General features: G+C 39.6%; 1 protein-coding gene across 1 annotated transcript; it reads left to right on the top strand.

The window, feature by feature from the left end:
* The first annotated feature begins 632 nt into the window (after positions 1-632).
* Positions 633-18,881, top strand: PSMB1 (proteasome 20S subunit beta 1). Its single transcript, XM_031011887.2, has 6 exons — positions 633-933; positions 4,931-5,038; positions 7,860-7,941; positions 10,319-10,448; positions 16,666-16,772; positions 18,596-18,881. The coding sequence occupies exons 1-6, from the start codon at positions 821-823 to the stop codon at positions 18,779-18,781; spliced, it is 726 nt and encodes a 241-aa protein (XP_030867747.1). The 5' UTR covers positions 633-820; the 3' UTR covers positions 18,782-18,881.
* The last annotated feature ends 2,705 nt before the right edge of the window (positions 18,882-21,586 follow it).

The raw sequence follows: 21,586 nt of genomic DNA, 5'->3' as shown, positions 1-21,586 counted from the left end.
GCAAGTTACCTGACCTCTCCCCCGCATTTTTTTTCTGTAAAATTGAATAATGATAATAGTGCTTACCCTTGGGCTGTCGGGAGATTGACAGAGATTGACAGAACCAGTGCCTGAGCAGTGCTTGGCACTCAGTAAGCGCGTCCTCCTTACCTGTCAGCAAGAACGCTAGCTGATCTTCAAGCGTGTAGAATGACAAGGAACACTAAGCAAAACAAACAGCTTGTGTTTACACATGCATTTATATTCAGTTCTGCCACTCCCGGTTCATGCGCTGCTGTCACATGGCTCTTTCCGCAGTTGTTTCTTAGTGGGACTTCAGCACGCCTTGATTTTCCCTTCTGTAGTTCATTGTGGCGTAATCATATGTTATACTGCTTGTTTTCTTTGTACTTTTTATTATCAGTGAGGTTGTGAGCTCTTTAAGGATAGGAAATGTTATATACATTTTTTATTAGCCAGGACAATTAATGCTCCCACCGTTATTCGAGTTGCCGTTGCGCCATAGTTCTGACAATTTTTTTGTATGGTCAGACTTAAATTTTTGTCCATTGGGGTGAATTCCAATGTTTTCTTCGAGGGGGAAAAAAACAAAAAACAAACAAAAAAAACCCTTTACATCTCTGTCAGCGCTTTTTGGAATGGGCGGGATTCAACTACCAAAGGGACAAGCGGCCGTGCAGCCCTCCAGGAGCAACGACTAGCGCGAGATAGAGAGGCCGGGAGCGAACTTCAGGAGAAGCCGGAAGTGGCGTAACGTCCGGTCAAGGCAGCCATCTCGCCGTGAGACAGCAAGTGTCGGATCCGCGGGCGCAGCCGTGCGATGTTGTCCTCTACAGCCATGTATTCGGCTCCTGGCAGAGACTTGGGGATGGAACCGCACAGAGCCGCGGGCCCTTTGCAGCTGCGATTTTCGCCCTACGTTTTCAACGGAGGGTAAAAACCCCAGAGAGCTGCCGCTTTCACTTTCGCCCTTCCCCCATCTGCTGAAGCCTATTTAGGAGTCCCCGCCGTGATGGCGCTGCCCCGGGCTCCTGCAGGCCTCAGAACCCTGAGCTGAGGGGGTCCGCACAAGGCCGGTCTCCCTGCCGTCCTCTCATGCCCTGTGTTTCCCTCTTCAGGCTCGCTTTGCTCAAGTTTACTTGGTGATTGCGATACAGCCTTGGTTTTTAGGGTTTCCCATTACAGTCATGTCATTTGAGTTTTTATGTGGACCGCCACTCCATGCTCTTTGCTGCTGTAAGACAGTAAAGTAGAAATTTGAAACATAGCCTCTGCTCTGTGGAAGACCATTAAAACTGGACCTCATGTACACGTTTCTTATGCCAGCAGGCGAGGGTAGAGGTTTAGCGTCTGAAACTTAAAAGTTAGGGTTGTTTGGTCTGTGTTGTTAGATGCATAGCTGGGTTGGTAGCCGAGATGTCTAATTGTAGCCGCCTGATTTCTGTTATCTCTAATTGTAGCAGTTTAATCATTTTGTTTTATTTCAAATAGAAGGTGGGATTGGCTGAGCAAACTTAGTTTCATAGATAAGCGCTTTTTTTTTTAACGTTTAGCTTAAGTTCAGGAAAACAAAATACTCAGAAGATGGACCTTTTAGTATGTGTGTTCTTGTATGTTATGTTCAAGTTTTGGTTTTTATTTTAATTACCAGCTTTATCTTGAGTAGTATAATTTTCCGTGGTGGCACGCCAGAGATTTAGGGTTATAGAAAGATGCTCTGTTTAAGACTCTTGACAGGGAAGAGCTGTAAATTGAAACAGTGGTTATAGTTACCAATCAAGCCTTGTACATTAAAATATACACACGCAATTTGAACGAACCGATGGTTCTTAAAACAGAAAATATTGGCTGGGCAGTGTGGCTCGCACTTGTAATCCCAGGACTTTGGGAAGCCAAGGCAGGAGGATCATCGCTTGAGGCCAGGAGTTGAAGACCAGCCTGCGCAGCATAGCAAGACCCCATCTCTACAAAAATAAATTTTAAAAACAAAGCAAAAATGTTAATTGCTTCCTCATAAATTTGAAATATAAATGCACATTTTTGGAGTGTGTTAGAAAGATAACGAAAGTCTGATTTTAGCCTTGGTTCTGCCACTAAAGGACACTTTGGGTACTTCTGAACTTCTTGAACCTAAATTTCCTTATCTTCCTTAGTAGCTTCATAGTTTTTGGTGAGAATCAAGAGAGATGCATTTTGTAAATTGCAAGCTGTCATCTTATTTAATCCTCATGAAAAGTGAATGTTAGATGATATTAGCATCCTAGGGTTATATTAGACGTTAAACTGTCAGGGTCAGAGAGCTGGTGTGAAGTTGAGCCAGGACTTAATTCATAGCTATTTCACCACTGAGTTTATGGATGCTTTTCCATTATACACCTTAACACTTCCTGTGATGACTAATTAAGTTGTATATTGTAGGGAGGGTTATTGGACCCGTTTCGTAAAGCTATTCTCTATAAATAAGAATTTTCAGTGTTCAGTATGCCCTACTCATTACTCACTTTTTAATTCCTTGTAATCCAGTTTAAGCCATTACTGCCCTAAAAATTACTTAGAACTTTCTGATTACTTTTTCTCAGTCATTGTTCTTTTTCTTTAGTGTTTACTGCAGCTGGCTCTCAGGCAGCCTTCGCTTCCGCAAAATGAGGCCTCGTTCTCTTTTTCTACTCTGTCTTTAAATGTAGTTAAACAAGTTATTAGCCGCCTTGTTTATCGCTCAGCACTCTTTCATGTCTCATTGCTGGGAGGATTACTCCCAAATCTGGTTTTCCGGTTCTGCCTCTCATGAGTCCCTCGATTCGGCTTCTTCAGTAAAACATTTTTAACTGGTTTTTCTGCTCTCAGGGTAACTCAAGACAGCTAGCAAAACAAAAAGTAAGCTAATTATTCCCCTTCATCTCCTCTTCTCCTGTCTTCTTATTTTTTGAGACAGAGTCTCACTCTGTCACCCAGGCCGGAGTGCAGCGATGCGATCTCAGCTCACTGCAACCTCCAACTCCTGGGTTCACGCATTTCTGCCTCAGCCTCCCGAGTAGCTGGGATTACAGGTGCCTGCCACCACGCCTGGCTAATTTTTGTATTTTTAGTAGAGATGGGTTTCACCATGTTGGCCAGGCTGGTCTCGAACTCCTGATCTCAGGCAATTGACCCCCCTCAGCCTCCCAAAGTGTTGGGATTACAGGTGTGAGCCACCGTGCCCGGCCTCCTCTCCTTTAAAATATTTATAATTATGCCATCATTCTGCTCATCTAAGTTCTAAATCTTGGATGTCATAATTGGTTTTCCCAGTTCCTAAAACATTTGCGTAGATATAAAAATTTGTCTATTTTGTGTGTTTGTGATGATTTTGGATTTACTGTTCACCCTGCTACCTTACTATTGCATTAGTAGTATTAGAACAGTGTTTCTGTCCCATTTCACATACTATGTTATTGTCAGAGCAGTCTTCCTAAAACCCCACTTTGTAAATGGAACTTTTCTCTCTCTTGCATTCCTTTTTTAAAGACCAGGTCTCACTCTAATGCCCAGGCACGATCATAGCTCACTGCAGCCTTGAACACCTGGGCTCAAGCAGTCCTCCCACCTCAGCCTCTTGAGTAGTTACAACTACAGATCATTCTTGCTCAGAATACCTTCATGATTTCTTGCTAAAATTCCAAAATCTTTAGCTTGGCATTTGGGATTTTCTACAGTAGGAACCCTGTCCATCACATAAACCTTAACGTCACTACATGTGCTTATGCAAAAAGGGCTGCCTGAATGAGTTGCTTGAATGTATGTACTATTTGAATAATTACCTGTTTGCCATTGCTTGCTGTTTATATTACCTGGAATGCCATCCTTTTCTTCTTGAGAGCTTTAGCACAAATCCCTCCTCAGTAAAAATAGTGGCTTAAGTTTCCTGAGTGCTTACGTCTGTGAGGCACCATGCCTTTAATTTCCACTATTGCATTGAAGCAGTGGTTATAGTCATCAGTCAAGCCTTGTACATTAAAACATACACACCCAAATATATATACACACCTTGTGACACAGGTACTGTTATCATCAACTTGCATTTGGAGGATTTGTCCAAGATCACATACCTAGTAAGTAGCAAGAGTGGATCTCTGTCTCATGTAATTCCAGAGCCCAGGTGCTTAGTCATACTCCAGTGCCATAGCACTTATAGCTAACACTTACTAGAGGACCAGTTACATGTCAGGGACTGCTATAAGGGCTTACATATTTGATCCTTTGAACACCCTAATGAGGTAGCAACTGCAGTGATCTCTGTTGTATATATGATGAAATTGACGCTTTGAGAAGTAACTTACCCACAGTCTCATATCTGCGAATTAGAACCCAGGCAGTCTGCTTTTGGAATTCTACTGTAAGTCTCTTTGATAAGCTGTCAAATTGTACAGCCACAGAGGGAAAAATTTACTGTTTGTCCATTTATGTGTCATTATATAAGGGCTTGGTTATAAAGAAATAAGCATTATATAGGCGTTATATAAGGACTTGGATATAAAGAAATGAAACAAGAAAAAAAAATCCCATCTTCTCTAAACTCATAGAGCTTGCGTTGTAGTACCACTGTCTATACCTGATCCTCAAGGGCACAGATGTGGTATTTAGTTGTTCTGTATTAGTAGTACCTTGCGCGAGTAAGTATTTAATGTGTTGGTGATGATAATTCATTGGCTTTTCTGTTACCTCCTGCCAAGGAGACTTTGCCCTGATTTAGGCTTATTAATAATTTTTTTTTTCCAGACAACTCATAGCCAGACGTTCATTCTCTTCCCGCTCATCTTTCCTCTTCCCATTTGAATCATGTTTTTGTTGACATCTAGAGTATTTTATCCCATTATGTGCTATGGAGCATTCTTCTATTTGTAGGGATAGGATTACCACCCTGGAGAATTAATTTTTTTTCTTTTTTCCTCAGTACTATACTAGCAATTGCTGGAGAAGATTTTGCAATTGTTGCTTCTGATACTCGATTGAGTGAAGGGTTTTCAATTCATACGCGGGATAGCCCCAAATGTTACAAATTGTAAGTAAATATTTCTAAAGACATTTCACAATGCCTTTGTAATGATTTAATGCTGTGAGAGTTTCTACTTCTAAATGATTTGTTTCATGAGTTTTTAAGTTGCTGTTGGGAGCATTTTTATTAGAAAACCATTTTCTAAGTTAATGTTTCCTAATAATTTAATGTGCAGTCTTAATAATATTTGCTGTATTCAGGGTACCAAAAGTGCTTTCGGTAACCTAAATGTGTTCACCCCAGCATTTTACCATGAAAAATTTCCCGCTGTGTCTTAACATGGTGGAAGGCCAGAGAAAGAAAGAAGAGCAAGCGAACCCACTGCTGTGATAATGTCCATTCATGAAGGCTGAGCCCTAGGACCTAAACACCTGGTCCCAACTCCCAGTACCATCACAGTGGCAATTAAATTTCAACATGAGTTTTGAAGGGAATATTCAAACCACAGCACCATTAATCCATTAAATGATATTTTTTTAAAATCTGCCTCCCCACACTTTTTTTTTACCTGAAACATTCGTTTTAGAAATATCCTAAGCAATTATATCCACAGCTCAGTTTTAATAGGCTAGCTATGTTTTTCCTAAAACATGAAAATAAAGCCAAAACTTAAAAAAAAAAAAAAAAAGCCTGCATAAATCACCTGAATACATACTGCAGATTGGCAGTGGTCTGTATTTAACAGTTTTGGAAATGCTTATAAATGGTCATGAATTCCTGGGTTAATTAAACTTGGATTGTAATAGGAATGGGACTTACGAGGTTTAGGTCCTTTGGATGGACCCTCCTTGTATTATAGGAAGTAGGTACAGAAGAAAAGATACGTTGTCTTTCCTGCTCCCAGGGATGGCCCACATCTTAAAAAGCAATGAAGTTTGTTTTCGTCTTCCCAGTTCTCTTTCTCTCCACTTGCATCTTTTGATACCCCCTTTCTGCTTTCTGTTTATGGTGCTCTTGTGTTACTTTTTTTCTCCTCAAGGACGACACTTGTACAACTTGAAAGTAGTAAATATTAGAAATAAGATTTTAAAACAACTTTATGGATACCATCCTTGTACTAGCTTTTACTCATCTTTTAAATATTGCTTTAGTTACGTTTGCTGGTGAAGTGAGCACTTTTTTTTTTTTTTATGAAACACGTCAGATATAGAGATAGAGAATAAGAACAATGCAGCATTAACAAATGCCTGTATATATCCCTCATCCCACGTCCTGTGGGGCTGACCTAGAACTAAGCTTGCCTCTTCCAAAGCTGTTTCAGACTGTATTCTTTGCATGAAAACTCCCATTCCTTTGATGCACCTGGATATTTGGGAAAAGCATCTTGAAGTTCTAAGATTTCTGTCTTTCCCTGTTGGTATTGTCAACCAATCTTGTCAGTAAAGGCAGTAAAGCCTTATAGGGGATTGGACGTCTTCACCTCAGTGCAGTGAGGTTGATGGTAGGCATAGATCAGGTGATGTTAGTGATGACCCTAGAGGTGTCAGCTGCTCTCCTAGTAGGACAGGTATGGTTTGTGCGAGTCATTCGTAAGTTTCCAAGAGGAATTATGTGGCCTCTGCAAAATATTGTTTAGGTTTCTTTATAGATTCATATCAAGATCTAGAAATTAATTTTTGAAATACACGGTTGAATTTGTATGTCTATACCAAATTTTAATCCTTTCCATACAGATGGACATTTAGGTTTTGTTTTGTTTTGGGGTGCTATTTAAATGAGTACTCACTGGTGAGTCTAGAGCATCCCTTTGCATACTTGGATAAGTATATTGACAAGATGGATTTCTAGCAATAGAATTGGTGAGAGTGGTGTGTATTTAAATTTTTAATAGATACCACCGAATTGCCCATCTAACAAGTTAATCAATTTATACTGTTTCCACAACCTCACCAGCATTTAGTTAGTTAGGCATTTTTAGCCAGTATAATTGGTTGAAATAGTCTCTTTTTTAGATTTGGATTTCTGAGTAACATAGAGGCTCTTATGTTTGTGGTGACTTAATGTCTCTTTTTTCTGTGACTTGTCTGTTCATAGAATGTTACCCATCTTTCCTTTATGTTATTGCTTTCCTTATTTGTAAGAATTTTTATAGAATTAAAATTAGACTTTGGGGGTAGATGCTACTAATATATTTTCTTAGGGTTTTAAAAAGCTATTCTTAAATTTCCCTGTAGAATTTTATGTAGTCAAATTTATGAAATTTTTCTGTGTGGCCCTTGGATTGTGTTGTTTAAATCTACCTTCACGAGGCTGGGTGCAGTGGTTCGCACCTGTAATCCCAGCACTTTGGAGGCCAAGGCAGGCAGATTACCTGAGGTCAGGAGTTTGAGACCAGCCTGGCCAACATGGTGAAACCCCATCTCTACTAAAAATACAAAAATCAGCTGGGTGTGGTGGCGGGTGCCTGTAATCCCAGATACTTGGGAGGCTGAGGCAGGAGAATTGCTTGAACCCAGGAGGCGGAAGTTGCAGTGAGCCAAGATTGCGCCACTGCATTCCAGCCTGGGTGACAAGAGCGAAACTCCATCTCAAAAATCAGTCAATTAACCTACCTCCGTATCTTCCTCAGGCCAAGATAGTAAAAAAATTCACGCATGATTTATTTAGTCCATTCATAGTTGCATTTTTAAAGTCTTTGATCCACCTGTAATTCATCTGGAATAAGGGTTAAGATGGAATACAGACCCCTCCTCCCCAGAAGGGTGGCTGTTTGTCCCATTACCATTTAGGGAATAGTGGGAATCAGAATTTTAAATTTAAAATTGCCGAAGATGTGTTTTGCTCTCCTATCTAACCAGCTCAATATTCTGAAATGTGCTTTTTACAGAACAGACAAAACAGTCATTGGATGCAGCGGTTTTCATGGAGACTGTCTTACGCTGACAAAGATTATTGAAGCAAGACTAAAGGTAGATGGTTTTGTACATTTCTACACTATTTTAAATTAATAGTAATTCATTAAATTCTTTTAAGCCTACAGCATGACTGTTGGTCAGATAGCTAGAGAGTCACTAGGTTAGTAGATGAATTACAAATGTATGCTAGAAATAAAATGATACCATTAATGCAGGGTCATTAAAGTAGCATAATGTGAAACAGCAGCACATTCCACTTGTTAAAGTCTTGTATCATATGAAGGGTTCTCTACCCTTTTAGAAGGAGCCTGGGAGGAGTTCTTCTTCTGAAGATACTCTTCCCTCAAAAACAAAGCAAATCAATTTCTGTGGCAGGAGAGAGCCCAGGAAAGATTTGACACAGGAGCTTGGTTTGCATCACCATCAGTTGACAAGCTTTTTCTCTTTACAGTGCTGTGCTCTTCGTTGGCAGGATGCATGAGTAGAAATATGAAAGAATGAATAAGCCGGGAGCTTGGATGGGAGGCACAACATGCACCATTAACTTCTGTCACCTGACAGGCTTCAGTTGATAGCCAGCTGCCAGAAGTCAGGGGTGGTCACATTCTGTTTTGCCTATTCATGAATAACACTTGAGATTATTTACACTTATGAGTGGTTACTGGAGTATATAATATATTTATTTAACTGACATGCTTTTTGAATGTGTAGAAAGGATTTCACTCAGTATTTATCAATTGTTAATGCTTTTTTAGAAACTTACATTGAAAGCCATAGTGACTTACGTTTATTGGCATATTTATATGATAATTCCTAATGCTTATTTTATAAATGGGAGTTAGAAGACAAAAGTAAACATGATATCGTTAATAAAACAAGGAATGGTGAATTCTACATAATACACACCCCTTCCTGAAGTTTTTCTCTCATACTTTATTAGGTGGTGAAGTAAATAAATGTTGGTGCTTGGTTTCGAAATGAAATGGAATGAAATTTTTTTTTTTTTTTTTTTTTTTTTTGAGACAGAGTTTCACTCTTGTTGCCCAGGCTGGAGTGCAATGGCATGATCTTGGCTCACTGCAACCTCTGCCTCCTGGGTTCAAGTGATTATCCTGCCACAGCCTCCCGAGTAACTGAGATTACAGGCACCTGTCACCACCCCTGTCTAATTTTTGTATTTTAGTAGAGACGGGGTTTCACCATGTTGGCCAGGCTGGTCTCAAACCCCTAACTTCAGGTGATCCACCCATCTCGGCCTCCCAAAGTGCTGGGATTACAGGCCAGCAGTGAGCCACTGTGCCCGGCCTATGAATAATTTTTTTACAGTTTTTATCTTGGAAAGACATTCCTCTATAAAAAACTTACCTGTTACTTGTAGTTCATTTCTAATCATTTTTCAGTGTTTTGACTGTCATTAATTTTACGGTGCTAGTTAGGTATCTATCTGTCTATTTATTTAGAGACAGCGTCTCGCTTTGTTGCACAGGCTGGAGTACAGTGGCGCCATTGTAGCTCACTGTAGCCTTCATCTCCTGGGCTCAAACATTCTCCCGCCTCAGTTGAGATTACAGGTGTGAGCCACTATGCCTGGCCATTAGGTTTCTCATTAGAGATGTTTGCTATGTGGTTAACAAAAATTGGTGATCTTGAATTCATTTTATGTTTATAATTTTTGTGAAGTTTCTCTACCAGTGGGTAATGTAGGGCTCGCAACGGTATAGTAAAGCTAGGATTTGCAGTCACTGTATTGTCATGCTAAGACCCTGTTTTGGATGCTTGTGTTCTCTACTGTAGATGTTTTAAGGATCACGACCACTGCTGTGTATTAAAATCATGCAGAGTAAGGGTGCTGCCCTGTGTCTTCTGTTCTCACAGAGATCTGCTCCACAAAGAGAGGGACTTACATCTAGGTTTGATCAGGGATTGCCGTAATTTTTTCTGTAAAGGACCAGATAGTAAATATTTACAGCTTTATGGGCCATTTGATCTGCTTCTATAGTGAAAAAGTAGCCACGGACAATATTCATAGCAATAGGGAGTAGGCTGGATTTGGCCCCTGAGCCAAACTACGGGGCTAGTTTGTTGACCCCTGGTCTATATGCAGAGTGAGGGAGAGAGATGGATTTAAACCCATCTTCCTTAGGCCACTTCATGTGCCCTTTCATGCACATTAGCTCTTGGATTAGCAGTACCTGAGATAAGGGTGGTATGGAAAATAGAGTCTTTAAACCAGAGAGCTGAGGGCAAACTTGGCATTCCTTCCCTTAAAATTTTATGTTAGTAATACTGTGTTGGTTGATCATGAAGGAAATAGGCATGCTTTCCCCTTCCACTGTGGTATGCATTTATTTATTCACTTTATACTGTTGATTGTTCTAGTCTATAATGGCCTCTGCCTCTACATGCCTGTGACTTTTATCAATAATTGCAGATGTATAAGCATTCCAATAATAAGGCCATGACTACGGGGGCAATTGCTGCAATGCTGTCTACGATCCTGTATTCAAGGCGCTTCTTTCCATACTATGTTTACAACATCATCGGTGGACTTGATGAAGAAGGTAGAATTCCTTCTTTCTGGAAAATGGTGGGGGGGGGGGGGGAGAAGTTATTATTCCCTAGATGTGTGTATCCATCTAGAGTTGAAAAGAACCATAAATACCATCTGACACAATTCTCATTTCATTTCTGATAATGAAAGTGATGAAGAAACTGAAGCTAATGTATGACCTCCAAAGGCACATTAAAGCTCTAATAGTGAATGTTGAGCAGCCAGTTATTTTGCTATTTTCTCAGGATCTTGCATGAGTTAGTAGTAAATAATTAGGCATTTTTGTCTTATAGAAAGAAATCGGACCTAGAAAGCTTGACCTAAACGTGATTCTGAGTATTGAAAATTTTTTTATTAACAAATATACTTCAAAAAATTCTTTAACGGTTCTAGAAGTCATTTGGGGTAATGAATAATAAGCATCCACTCCAGTGTTTTCAGAACTTTTTGAAACACCTCTTTGATTTTTTGTCAGAGTCAGACCAGGATTCCCTGAGAATATTAAGTCTTGTTACTTAATATTCCATCCCATTTTTGTTCCACAGCTGCATTACGCCACATGGGCACCAATGTTTTCCACCAGTTCTCATTTGGATTGGCTTTTGGTTGCATCTAAAAATCAAATACAAGTACAGTGTCCCAGGACAGATCTGTGTCACTTAGAGTAGTCCATTTGACACAGATGGATAAGTAGTCCATCTGTGTCATTTAGAGTAGTCCATTGAGATAAGAAGTTACAGAAGTGTCTAGATGAGGATATCATTGGAGTAAGCCCATCTTCTGTGTTCCTTCTGGCTGAACCTGTGGCTGAAGTTGCCCTAAAAGTAGGGGCAGAGGAATTCCTGTAAGGGACTGCCCTGAACCTAGTTGGGGTTCCAGAACACTAAATCTCAGGGTAATCAGTCAAAAGCATTTAGTGCTGCAGCAGTCCTCTCAGCAGACAGCAGGAAAAGATGTGTCCAAGGTGAGGGAGTTGATTTGAGTGTTGAAGGAATTTGGTTCAGGGCCAGGGATAGTTTCTGTGTGTTTAGCAACAGGGGTAATTTCTCAGTGTTTCAAGCAATAGCCTAAACAACATTGTCAGCGCCTGGGAATGTTCAAGGCAGGCCTTGGCTTGGGTCAGAGCCTCCAGGGGAATACATGCGGCTGGCCACATCACAGAGCATCTCAGTTGGACACAGAAAGAAAGCAAGGGGACTGGGGACCCTAAATCCTGTGAGGGAAAATTCTAAGAGGAAAGGGTCAAGCTTCATTTCAGCGCCCTGCCTCTCGGTTGTTGACTCCTATCGCTTTCTGTTCCATGAGCGTTTTCTTTGCGTGCGCTATCTCTGACTCTTAACATCCGCCCCCATACACAGCCTTGGGGAACATTCTGATCATTTTACCTGCCATGGTTTAGGCGTAGACAAATTAGGTTGACACAATTTCTTTTTAAGGCTTTCAACCTTACTTGAAAACCAAGAGAAAAAGTAAAGTGTAGAAATAGTAAAAATAGAAATGAATTACCTTTAACCTGGGTAATTAGAGTCTAGCTACAAATTAATTTGCTTAACTTAGCATGCTGGATGCTTCTGGTGTCTTTTTTGACTTACATTATGCCTGGCTTTAATGTCAGATTAATAGATTCAGATTTTAGCAACATTAAAAATAGCTGCCATTGAATTTCAGCAGGCCAGACAGCATCCTTTGAGTTTTTCCGAGAGTTAGAGAGTCTAATCTGGGAAAGCTGATACCTACTAAGCAGCAGACCTAAGATTCAGGTTTGGCTTTTGTTTCACTTCAGAGCCCTGTTCTTTGATTTCCATGTAACAGTGTTGCTAGTTTTGGTGACAACCTCGGGTGTCTTTCTAAGCTTGTCTGTCTGGTTGGCTTTTAAGTGTTCTTTAAACTAATTTTTATTTTATAGAGGAATTTGTGTGAATAATAAAGCAGTCCTCTATCTTTTTTTTCCATTGCCCTAAGACAGTTTTCAGCTCTTTTACCTGTATTTTCTGGTACTTACCTCCATTTTGCAAAACTCTGTATTTGTACTGCACTCTTTTGAGATATCTTTTGGTGTTTTGTTTTAGTAGATGATGGTTCTTAGCTCTCTTGTGTCCTCTTCCTCATTGGCATCCTCCTTTAACACATTACACTTTTGGTAACATAGACCTTTAATGTTTTTATTATGACCAGATAGATACTGATCTTTGTTGCGCCAAGTAGCATGCATTAATATTTTCTTTCTTGTGTAACTCGTTTTTATTTTTTTCTTAAGTTAACTATCTCTGATTGGCTCAGATTTCTTTAAACTTTTTGTCAGTTCCTTGTACATTCTCTGAGTACAATTCATCTGCGTGTCAGACCTCACATACTAGGTGGATCCCTTTTCCCCTTGCTCCAGGATGGACCACTGCCATCCTGAGATTCCCCCACATCCTGTGTTCTCCTCTTTCTTGATTTATTTCCTTATTTTAGAGGCTTACCTCCTAAAAGATTTCTGAAAAAAACAAAACGGGACCTTTTTGAGACTTTGCTTTTAGGATCTTTTCTTTACCCTGGTGTTCTGAAATTGTATAGTGATGTTCCTTGCCTAGAGTTTCTTATTTGTTTTGTCCTGTTTCTCCACCTTCTTTCCTCTCCTCCTCCCCTACCCCTCCGCACCTTCTCCACAACCACCTGGATTATGACCCGGTACTTTATTTTTGACTCCTCATGTTATCCATGTCTGTCTTTTTTGTTCTACTTTATGAAGATTTCCTTAATTTTAGCTTTTCATCCTTTACTGATTGCTTTTATTTCTGGTGTCATTAATTTCCAAGAGCTTGTACTTATTTTTTGTCTTTTTAAAAAAAATCCTGTTTACTTTCTTTGCAGTTTTCTGTATTTCATCAGAATGCTTTTTTTTTTCATGTTGTGTGTTCATTTTTGGCCTCTGTCTTCTATGTTAGAGGCTTCCTTCAAATCTATGATTTTTTTTTTTTTTTTTTTTGCTGTCCATTCACATTGAAGAGTCTTGTGTACCAAAATTTGATTATGAAAGTCCTTGTTGACATGGCTTGTCAACTGACAGCCGTTAACTGGGTGCTTAAGTAAGCAGCATTTTCTTCAGATGAAGAATTTCTTTAATCTTTTTTCCTGAGATGAGGTGGGACTACAGGAAGAGAAGCCTGGTTGGCAGCTTTTTAGGCCTCGGAGGAGGAAGGGGGCTGAAGGTCTGTATTTTGTTTATATCACCTTTCCATTTCATGTGTTTTGCTCCTACCCTTTGCCACTCTAGAGCCTGGTCCCCTAAGTCCAGAGCCTCTGCTAATGTCTCAGGAGACTTCCTTTACTGTCTTCTGTGTTGGTGGATGCAGGGACCTGGAGAGCAGTGCTCCATATTGAAACCTTCAGGACAGCAAGGTCCACAGCTCTTTCCCTTGGTGTCAACCGCTGTCTGCACTAACCTCTCTGTCTTTAATCTCTTAGCTGCTCTCATGCCTTTTAAAAATTTTTCTCCCAAATTAAAAGTGGCTTTAGTTTTTCTGTAGTGAAAACAATCAGTACATGTTTATACATACACTCATGCAGTTTTATGTAAGTAGGACTTTGGTATCTGTTTTTCTGTAACTATACATTATGTATTATCAAGGAGATCTAAGCTATATGCATAATGATTTTTGTATTTAATTTAAAAAAAATTTTTTTTGTCTTCTGTTTTTGCTGCTGTAATACATACCATCATTTACCTAACCAGTCCTCTAAAGGGCATTTTGGCTTCCTGTTTTCTCAATATAAACACTATGATGAACATCCTTGTACATACATTTTTGTGTGCTTCCCCAATTATGCTTGTCTTGCTAGAATAAACTTCGAGTAGTTGAAGTATTGGGTCAGATAAATTTTTTTTTGTATTTTGTTGAGTGTACTCTTTCTGAAGGATACGCCAGTACCCCGAGTACCCGATTTTATATAACCTTCCCAGTATTAGAATTAACACATTTTGAAACATCTTTTTGCCTATTGAACAGTTTATTATTTTCATTTATATATATTCTTGGGCATGTTTTCATATGTTTATTGACTTTATAAATTTCCTCTTTGGAGACTGATTCATATATTAACCGTTGCCCATTTCCTTATTTGCAGGTTAGTTTTCTTCTTATTGATTTTCAAGAACTACATTCGACTGTGTCAAATGTCTGTGATATTATAGATACTCCCAAGAGTGGTATTTGTCTCTTTTGGATGGTGCCTTTTGCTACACAGAAATTGCTGTGTTTCATACAGTCTAATCTGTCAATCATTTCTTTATGACATTCAGTTTCTTGCCTTGTTAGAAAAACTTCTCCCATCCAAAGCTTAGCTGTATTTCTTTTAAGACTTGTCTGATTTTATTTTTTACATTGAAATGATTGTGCTTTTTGGATTTTACTTTGATGAGGAAAAGCACTTTGTAGTCAAGATTCATGCCATTCTACATTTATTTTTGTTTTTATTTGTCTATTGATTTTTGCTGTTTTATACTGATTTTACTAGTGTCTCTCTTGCTTCTTCTAGGGGGTCTTTAAAGCTGTGTTCTTGGACATAGCCCGCCCTTTCTTTGGTTTGTTTTTTTTAAATTTGTTGTGTGTCGTTTTCTGAGATTGGTTCCATCCTTGGGTAAAGCTTTTGGGCCTCAGTTTACTTGTGGCCTGTCATCCTCATGAGAGATACAATCATTTTTCTGCCTTTACACCTTACATCTCTTTCTTTTTTTGTATATTGAGGTTAGTGGATTGCCTGCTGTGATCTCATGTCTTGTCCCAAGCTTGCTTCCAGCAAAAATACTTCCCAGTTTCTTAGGTGACCTCAGATGGTGCCTTCTCCACCAGAGAATTCAGTTTACACAATCCTTTTTTTTTGAGACCAAGTCTCGCTCTGTTGCCCAGGCTGGAGTGCAGTGGCATGATCTCGGCTCACCACAACCTCCGCCTCCTGGGTTCAAGCGATTCTCCTGCCTCAGCCTCCCAAGTAGTTGGGAATACAGGCACGTGCCACCATGCTCAGCAAATTTTTGTATTTTTAGTAGAGATGGGGTTTCACTGTGTTGGCCAGGCTGGTCTCGAACTCCTGACCTCGTGATCGGCCCACCTCAGCCTCCCAGAGTGCTGGGATTACAGGCATGAGCCACCGCGCCTGGCCAAGTTTACGCAGTTCTATAGTAGAAAACATACAAAGCTAACAGTGGCAGTTGTACATGGTTAGTAAGGAGATTGTCCCTATATCACATCTCCCAGGGTACTGAGTTCTGGTATATAATGTGTTTTCTAAATCAGTTATGTTTTTAAAAAATCATAACTTGTAAATGACTCGTGATTTGTCATACCCAGAACACAGTTGTTTTTAACAGGCCTTTTTAAAAATTGTAGAATTACCTGTGTTCTTTGTAATAAACTCAAGTAATATAGAAGCATATGAATTAATTCCCTTCTTTTCTTGCCTCTAATTCAGTGCTCAAAGATGACCAACCACAGTTTGTTATTTATCTTTCCAGACTTTTTTGTGTTTGTACAAATAGTTTTCTTATTCTTTTAAACAAAAGCAGTATTGTATTTTACAGGTTACAGAATTCTCTTCGTTTTACTGTGTCTTGCAGATGTGTCCCTTGGACCTGTCTATCTACATAAGTCGTGCTTTCCTTCAAGTTCTCGTCTTCGTTAGCTTAGGAGAGCCAAGAAATAAAGACTTTCTTATAAATGACTGTTTGAGTTTGGCTGATGTGTCCTACAGAAACCTCACCATCTCTCTCTGTGTTCTCCCTACTCTCTTATGGGTCCTTACCTACTACCATGGCTTGGATTATTTTTGTGTATTCTCATGGCTTCCAACTGTTTTACATCTGCAGTGGTTAATTCTCTTGTCATCTTTACCTGAAGATCATAAAAATGCCTTTCTCCCTCTTATCCACCCTTTCTGTGTTACTCAATATTGTATTTTAACTCCCAAGCCTACAGTTTACCCTTGAACAACACACCAACACGGGGATTGGGGCTGTCTGCTGGGTGGCACCTGTGCAATGGTGACTGGGTTCTGGCTGTCACATGTGCAACAGTGTGTGTGCTGCAGCTGTCACCAGTGCAACAGTGACTGTGTTCCAACTGTTCCCTGAAGTTTTAGCCAAGGTGATAGTCCGTTTTGTGTCACGTTTTGACCTGATTTATTTTTGCGATGATTTGGGATTGTGATTGGATACTATCCTTATGAATACTGTTTTCTTCTTTAAGGAAAGGGGGCTGTATACAGCTTTGATCCAGTAGGGTCTTACCAGAGAGACTCCTTCAAGGCTGGAGGCTCAGCAAGTGCCATGCTACAGCCCCTGCTTGACAACCAGGTAATGATACTGTGTCCAGGTAATGATACTATGTCCAACTTGTCATGGTGTTCAGTTGAAGTGCTTTCCTCCAAGTTCTCCTCTTCATTAGCTTAGGAGAGCCAAGATAAAGACTTTCTTATAAATTACTGTTTGAGTTTGGCAGATGTGTCCTACAGAAACCTCATGGTCTCTCTCTGTGTTCTGCCTACTCTCTTGTGGGTCCTTACCTACTCCCATGGTTTTGATTGTTTTCCTGTATTCTCATGGCTTCCAACTCTTTTATGTCTGTAGTGGCTAATTCTCTTGCCGTCTTTACCTGAAGATCATAAAAATGCCTTTCTCCCTCTTACCCCCCCTTTCTGTGTTACCCAATACTGTACTTGAACTCCCAAGCATACAGTTGACCCTTGAACAACACGGGGATTGGGGCGCCAATTCCCCGAGCACTGGAAAATCCACATATAACTTTCGACTCCAAGAAAACTTACAAATACTGTTGACTGGAAGCCTTGCCAATAATGTAAACTGTGGATTATCACGTATTTTACATATGTATTATGTGCTGTATTGTTATGATAAATAAACTACAGGAAAGAGAATGTTATTAAGAAAATTATAGGAGGAGAAAATACATTTACAATACTGTATTTGTTGATACTGTAAGTTTACATCATCTGTTTACAAGGAGAATCATCTGTCTGGAGTGGTGGACAACCACAGCTGCAGACCTCAATCTACAGTACATATCAAGCAATTAAGCTTTTTCTTGTAATGTCATAACTTTCCCTGCTTCTTGGGGAGCACTTCCAGCATCACTAATAGTGCTTTGTTTGGGCCACTTGTTATTTAAGGTTTATAATAATTGCACTAAACACAATGAAAAACAAAGGAGAACATTGAGAGATCACTTTAACTTTTTATAATCAATTTATGTGTATTTTATGGTAGTAAATGATAAAATAGCTAGTATCTACATATAGTTTATACATTTGTGACATACCTTTCTCTTAATTTTTAAGATATTTTTAGGCTACTTGGCTCATCTGAGTTTTTTCAAATTGTTGCAAGTCTCCAAAAACTTTTCAGTATGTTTACTGAAAAAATTTATGTATAAGTGGACCTGAGCAGTTGAAAACTGTGTTATTCAAAGGTCACCTGTATTTCTAATTCGTCCCTATTTTTGATTACTGCTGGCTAAATTCAGACCTACATTATTAGATTATTGGATTTATTTCCTAACATCCTTTCTGCCTACAAGTTTACTTCCCTAATTCATCCTGCTCAGTTTTCTGAAGGATGTCATATATAGCTACTCCTCTGCTTATTGCTTATTGACCTCATCTCCTGTCACCCCACTACACCCAGACTCTAACTCTGCTTTTCTCAGAAAAGATGTGCTTTTCCTAACTCCGTCCCACATCTTCAGTCTGGAATGTTCTGTGCTCTTCAGTGTAGCCTTCAGCGCTCACCTACTTAAAAGTCCTTTCTGCTGAAGCCTATCTTCTTCTAGGAGACTTAGTGGACATCTGTTGGGGCTCTCCTGGCTCTTATTTTCTTCTTAGTTATAGCAATTCTCTGATCACTTTGCTTGCATACGTCCACCTCTGTGGGTCATGTGCTTCTCAAGAGTGGGAGCTTTGCCAGGGGATCGTTGTCAGATTTCTGATGTGTGTAATTCATCCAGGTCTGGAAGGGTCTTTATTCAGTCTGAAGGACATTTTAATTTTGTGTAGTATTTTCATCACAAATCCTCGTACACATGAGGGTATTGGAAGAAACTTGAACCTTTCCTTTGTGCTCACTGTCACATGACATCTCACCCAAGTTTCATGTCCCACCAGGTTGGTTTTAAGAACATGCAGAATGTGGAGCATGTTCCGCTGTCCTTGGACAGAGCCATGCGGCTGGTGAAAGATGTCTTCATTTCTGCGGCTGAGAGAGATGTGTACACTGGGGACGCACTCCGGATCTGCATAGTGACCAAAGAGGGCATCAGGGAGGAGACTGTTTCCTTAAGGAAGGACTGATCTGTGTGCTCTTATCACCAATCAGTTCAGAACTGGTTGATTTTGTACTTTGGAACTGTACCTTGGATGGTTTTGTTTATTAAAAGAGAAACCTGAAGTACTCATTTTGCTATAACTTGTCTTCTCTAAGCAGGACAGATATAGGAAGTAGAATTTCTTTTAATTTTCTTCGTTTTTCCCACCCTTTTCTATTTTTGTGAGGTTTTTTTTTTTTTTTTTTTTTTTTTGCATTTTAAGTAATGAAAACAGGTCATGTTAGTTTTCCCTTACACTAATGAGGTAGGAATTTCTCTGTAAAAGTTGACCTTTTGAGCAAACTTATCTTATGAAGAGGGCTCTGGTGTTTATGCAGCCAGCTTGCCTGAAGGGACCTTTAAACCATCCAGAAGGGAGAGTATTTACTAGGGTTTTATTAAGACTCTAATGGTTATAAATGAAATATCTTAAGATTTTTCACTTCTGGGACTGTTAAGCAATCTGGAATAGCTATTTTGGAGAAAAATCTTCAACCAAAATAAAACTGTAAAAAAAAAAAAATAGGCCTTTATACAAGCTTTAGCCAGAAATCTGGGATAATTTTTACAAGCACTTTAGTAATGTTATAACTGAGACCTAAGTTTTGATAGAGCCAAAATTTTTTAGATCTATTAAATACATTTTAACTCCATTATAATATTTGAGTAATTTTCTTGTTATTGAACAAGTCAAATTATACGTAACATGGGAGTTATTGTATGCTTTGTACCAGAACAACCTGTGGTATAAATGGAATTTTACTAAGTTGGTGGTTAATCTTAGATACCACTTTTGTTTATTTTGCCTTTTATAAATCAAATTATCAAAAGCTGCTAGTAGATACACATTGTAAACATTTATTGCACAAACATCAATACTGTCACTCACTATCACAGGCATTGGGGACACAGTGGTAACACCTGGTTCATCTCTTAACAGTGTCTGTATGAGGATTCTCCAAAGACTCAGAACCAATAGGATATGTTTGTATATAGAGAGAGATGAGAAAGGGTTTATTAAAGAAATTGGCTCACTCAGTTATTGAGACTGAGAATTCCCATGCCTGGCTGTCTGCAAGCTGGGGAACCAGAGAAACTGGCAGCATGGCTCAGTCCAAGTCTGAAGGCCTCACAACCAGGGAAGCTGATGGTATAACCCTTGAAGTCCTGAAAATAAGGAGTTGGGTGTGAGGGGTTGCTAATCAAGTCTCTGGCTCGAGGAGAAAGACAGTGAATTATTTGCCTTTGCCTTTTGGTTCTATCTGGGCTCCATTCAGTTGGATGGTGCCTGCTCACACAGGCTGATCTACACTCAGTCCACAAACTCCTAGGCCAGTCTCCGGAAACATCCTCACAGACAAACCCAGAAGTAATGCTTTACCTGCTGTCTTGATATCCTTTAATCCAGTCAAGTTGACACCTAAAATTAACTATCCCAATGTCCCAACTAAAAACTGTAGACTATCCCAATTTCAAATCTACATTTTTTTCTTCTTTATATACACTAGGTATATTCTTATTCTAAAGGATTTTCCCATTTTGGAATTTTCTGTTTATATAAAGTTGTGTATCTAGGATTTTCTATAAGGTTCTCACCTCCCAAGGTGTATAGGGAAGTTCTACAAATTGAGTAATGATTGATGGCACATAATTAGTGTTCCATGATGTTTTTTTACAACCTTCAGCTAACATTGTTTTAATCCAGTATTGCTGTAGACTTTGAACATGGTCTCAGTTTTGGAGTCAACACGACTTAGTCCAGAATGTGCTTGGCATATGGCTCCTAGAGCTAACCTGGCTACTAGTTATTTGGGTAGTTTTATAGATCATTCAGGCACATTCCTTGTGTGAAAAGAAAACCTTTGATAAACATTAGAAGTATGATTCATTCTTAAGAAGAGTTAGCCTTGAAGATTCCAGTGAGAAGCTGCTGTTATGTAGAGACTTTCTCTTCATTACTGCCTGCAAGGGGATTGGAAGTATCTGGTAATATTACAAGTGATTGATGGAAAACTGCTTGAGAGGTTGGCCATGACTCCATTTATACACACAGAATGCATGTAGATGTTTGGATTTGTCTTAATGATCCGACAGATGGCATAAAGACTTTCCGGCAGTCTGCTCAGTGGGGCTGTGCTGACTTGGGAGGTTAGAAACAAACTGAGCCCGTGACTGCCAGGTACCACTCTTGTGTCTCCATATTTCCCATGCAGCCATAGCTCCTGCTCTACTCACAGTGACTTTGCAAGCCTACCCAAGGGGAATGTAGACAATTTGTAGGAAAATAATATTTCTTACCAAAATGTCTTGGCCAAGCACAGTGGCTTACGCCTGTAATCCTAATACTTTAGGAGTCTGAGGTGGGGAAATCACATGAGCCCAGGAATTTGAGACCAGCCTGTGCAGCACGGCCAAACCCCCTCTCTACAAAAAATTAGCCAGGGATGGTGGCACATGCCTGTAGTCGTAGCTACTCAAGAGGCTGAACTGGAAGAATCACTTGAGCCCAGGAGGTCAAGGCTGCAGTGAGCTGTGGTTGTGCCACTGCACTCCAGCCTGGGTGATAGAGCAAGACCCTGTCTAAAAAAAAAAAAAAAAAGCATAATTATTACCCTAATAGGTTTCCTTTTTCTGCCTTTCTGTACCTGTTACCTGGGTGAGCACTTAATGGCCCAAAAGTGTATTAACATGCTTTCTGATTCTAGGTCTCTCATTCCTTGTATTTGTGAATTTCAAACTAACTGGAAGATTCCCTGTATCAGAATTACATAGAGCACTTGTTCAAAATGAA

Source organism: Gorilla gorilla, chromosome 5 (assembly GCF_029281585.2).
Source record: "Gorilla gorilla gorilla isolate KB3781 chromosome 5, NHGRI_mGorGor1-v2.1_pri, whole genome shotgun sequence".
Taxonomy (NCBI): Eukaryota; Metazoa; Chordata; class Mammalia; order Primates; family Hominidae; genus Gorilla; species Gorilla gorilla.
This window is presented reverse-complemented; position numbering and strand designations above follow the sequence as displayed.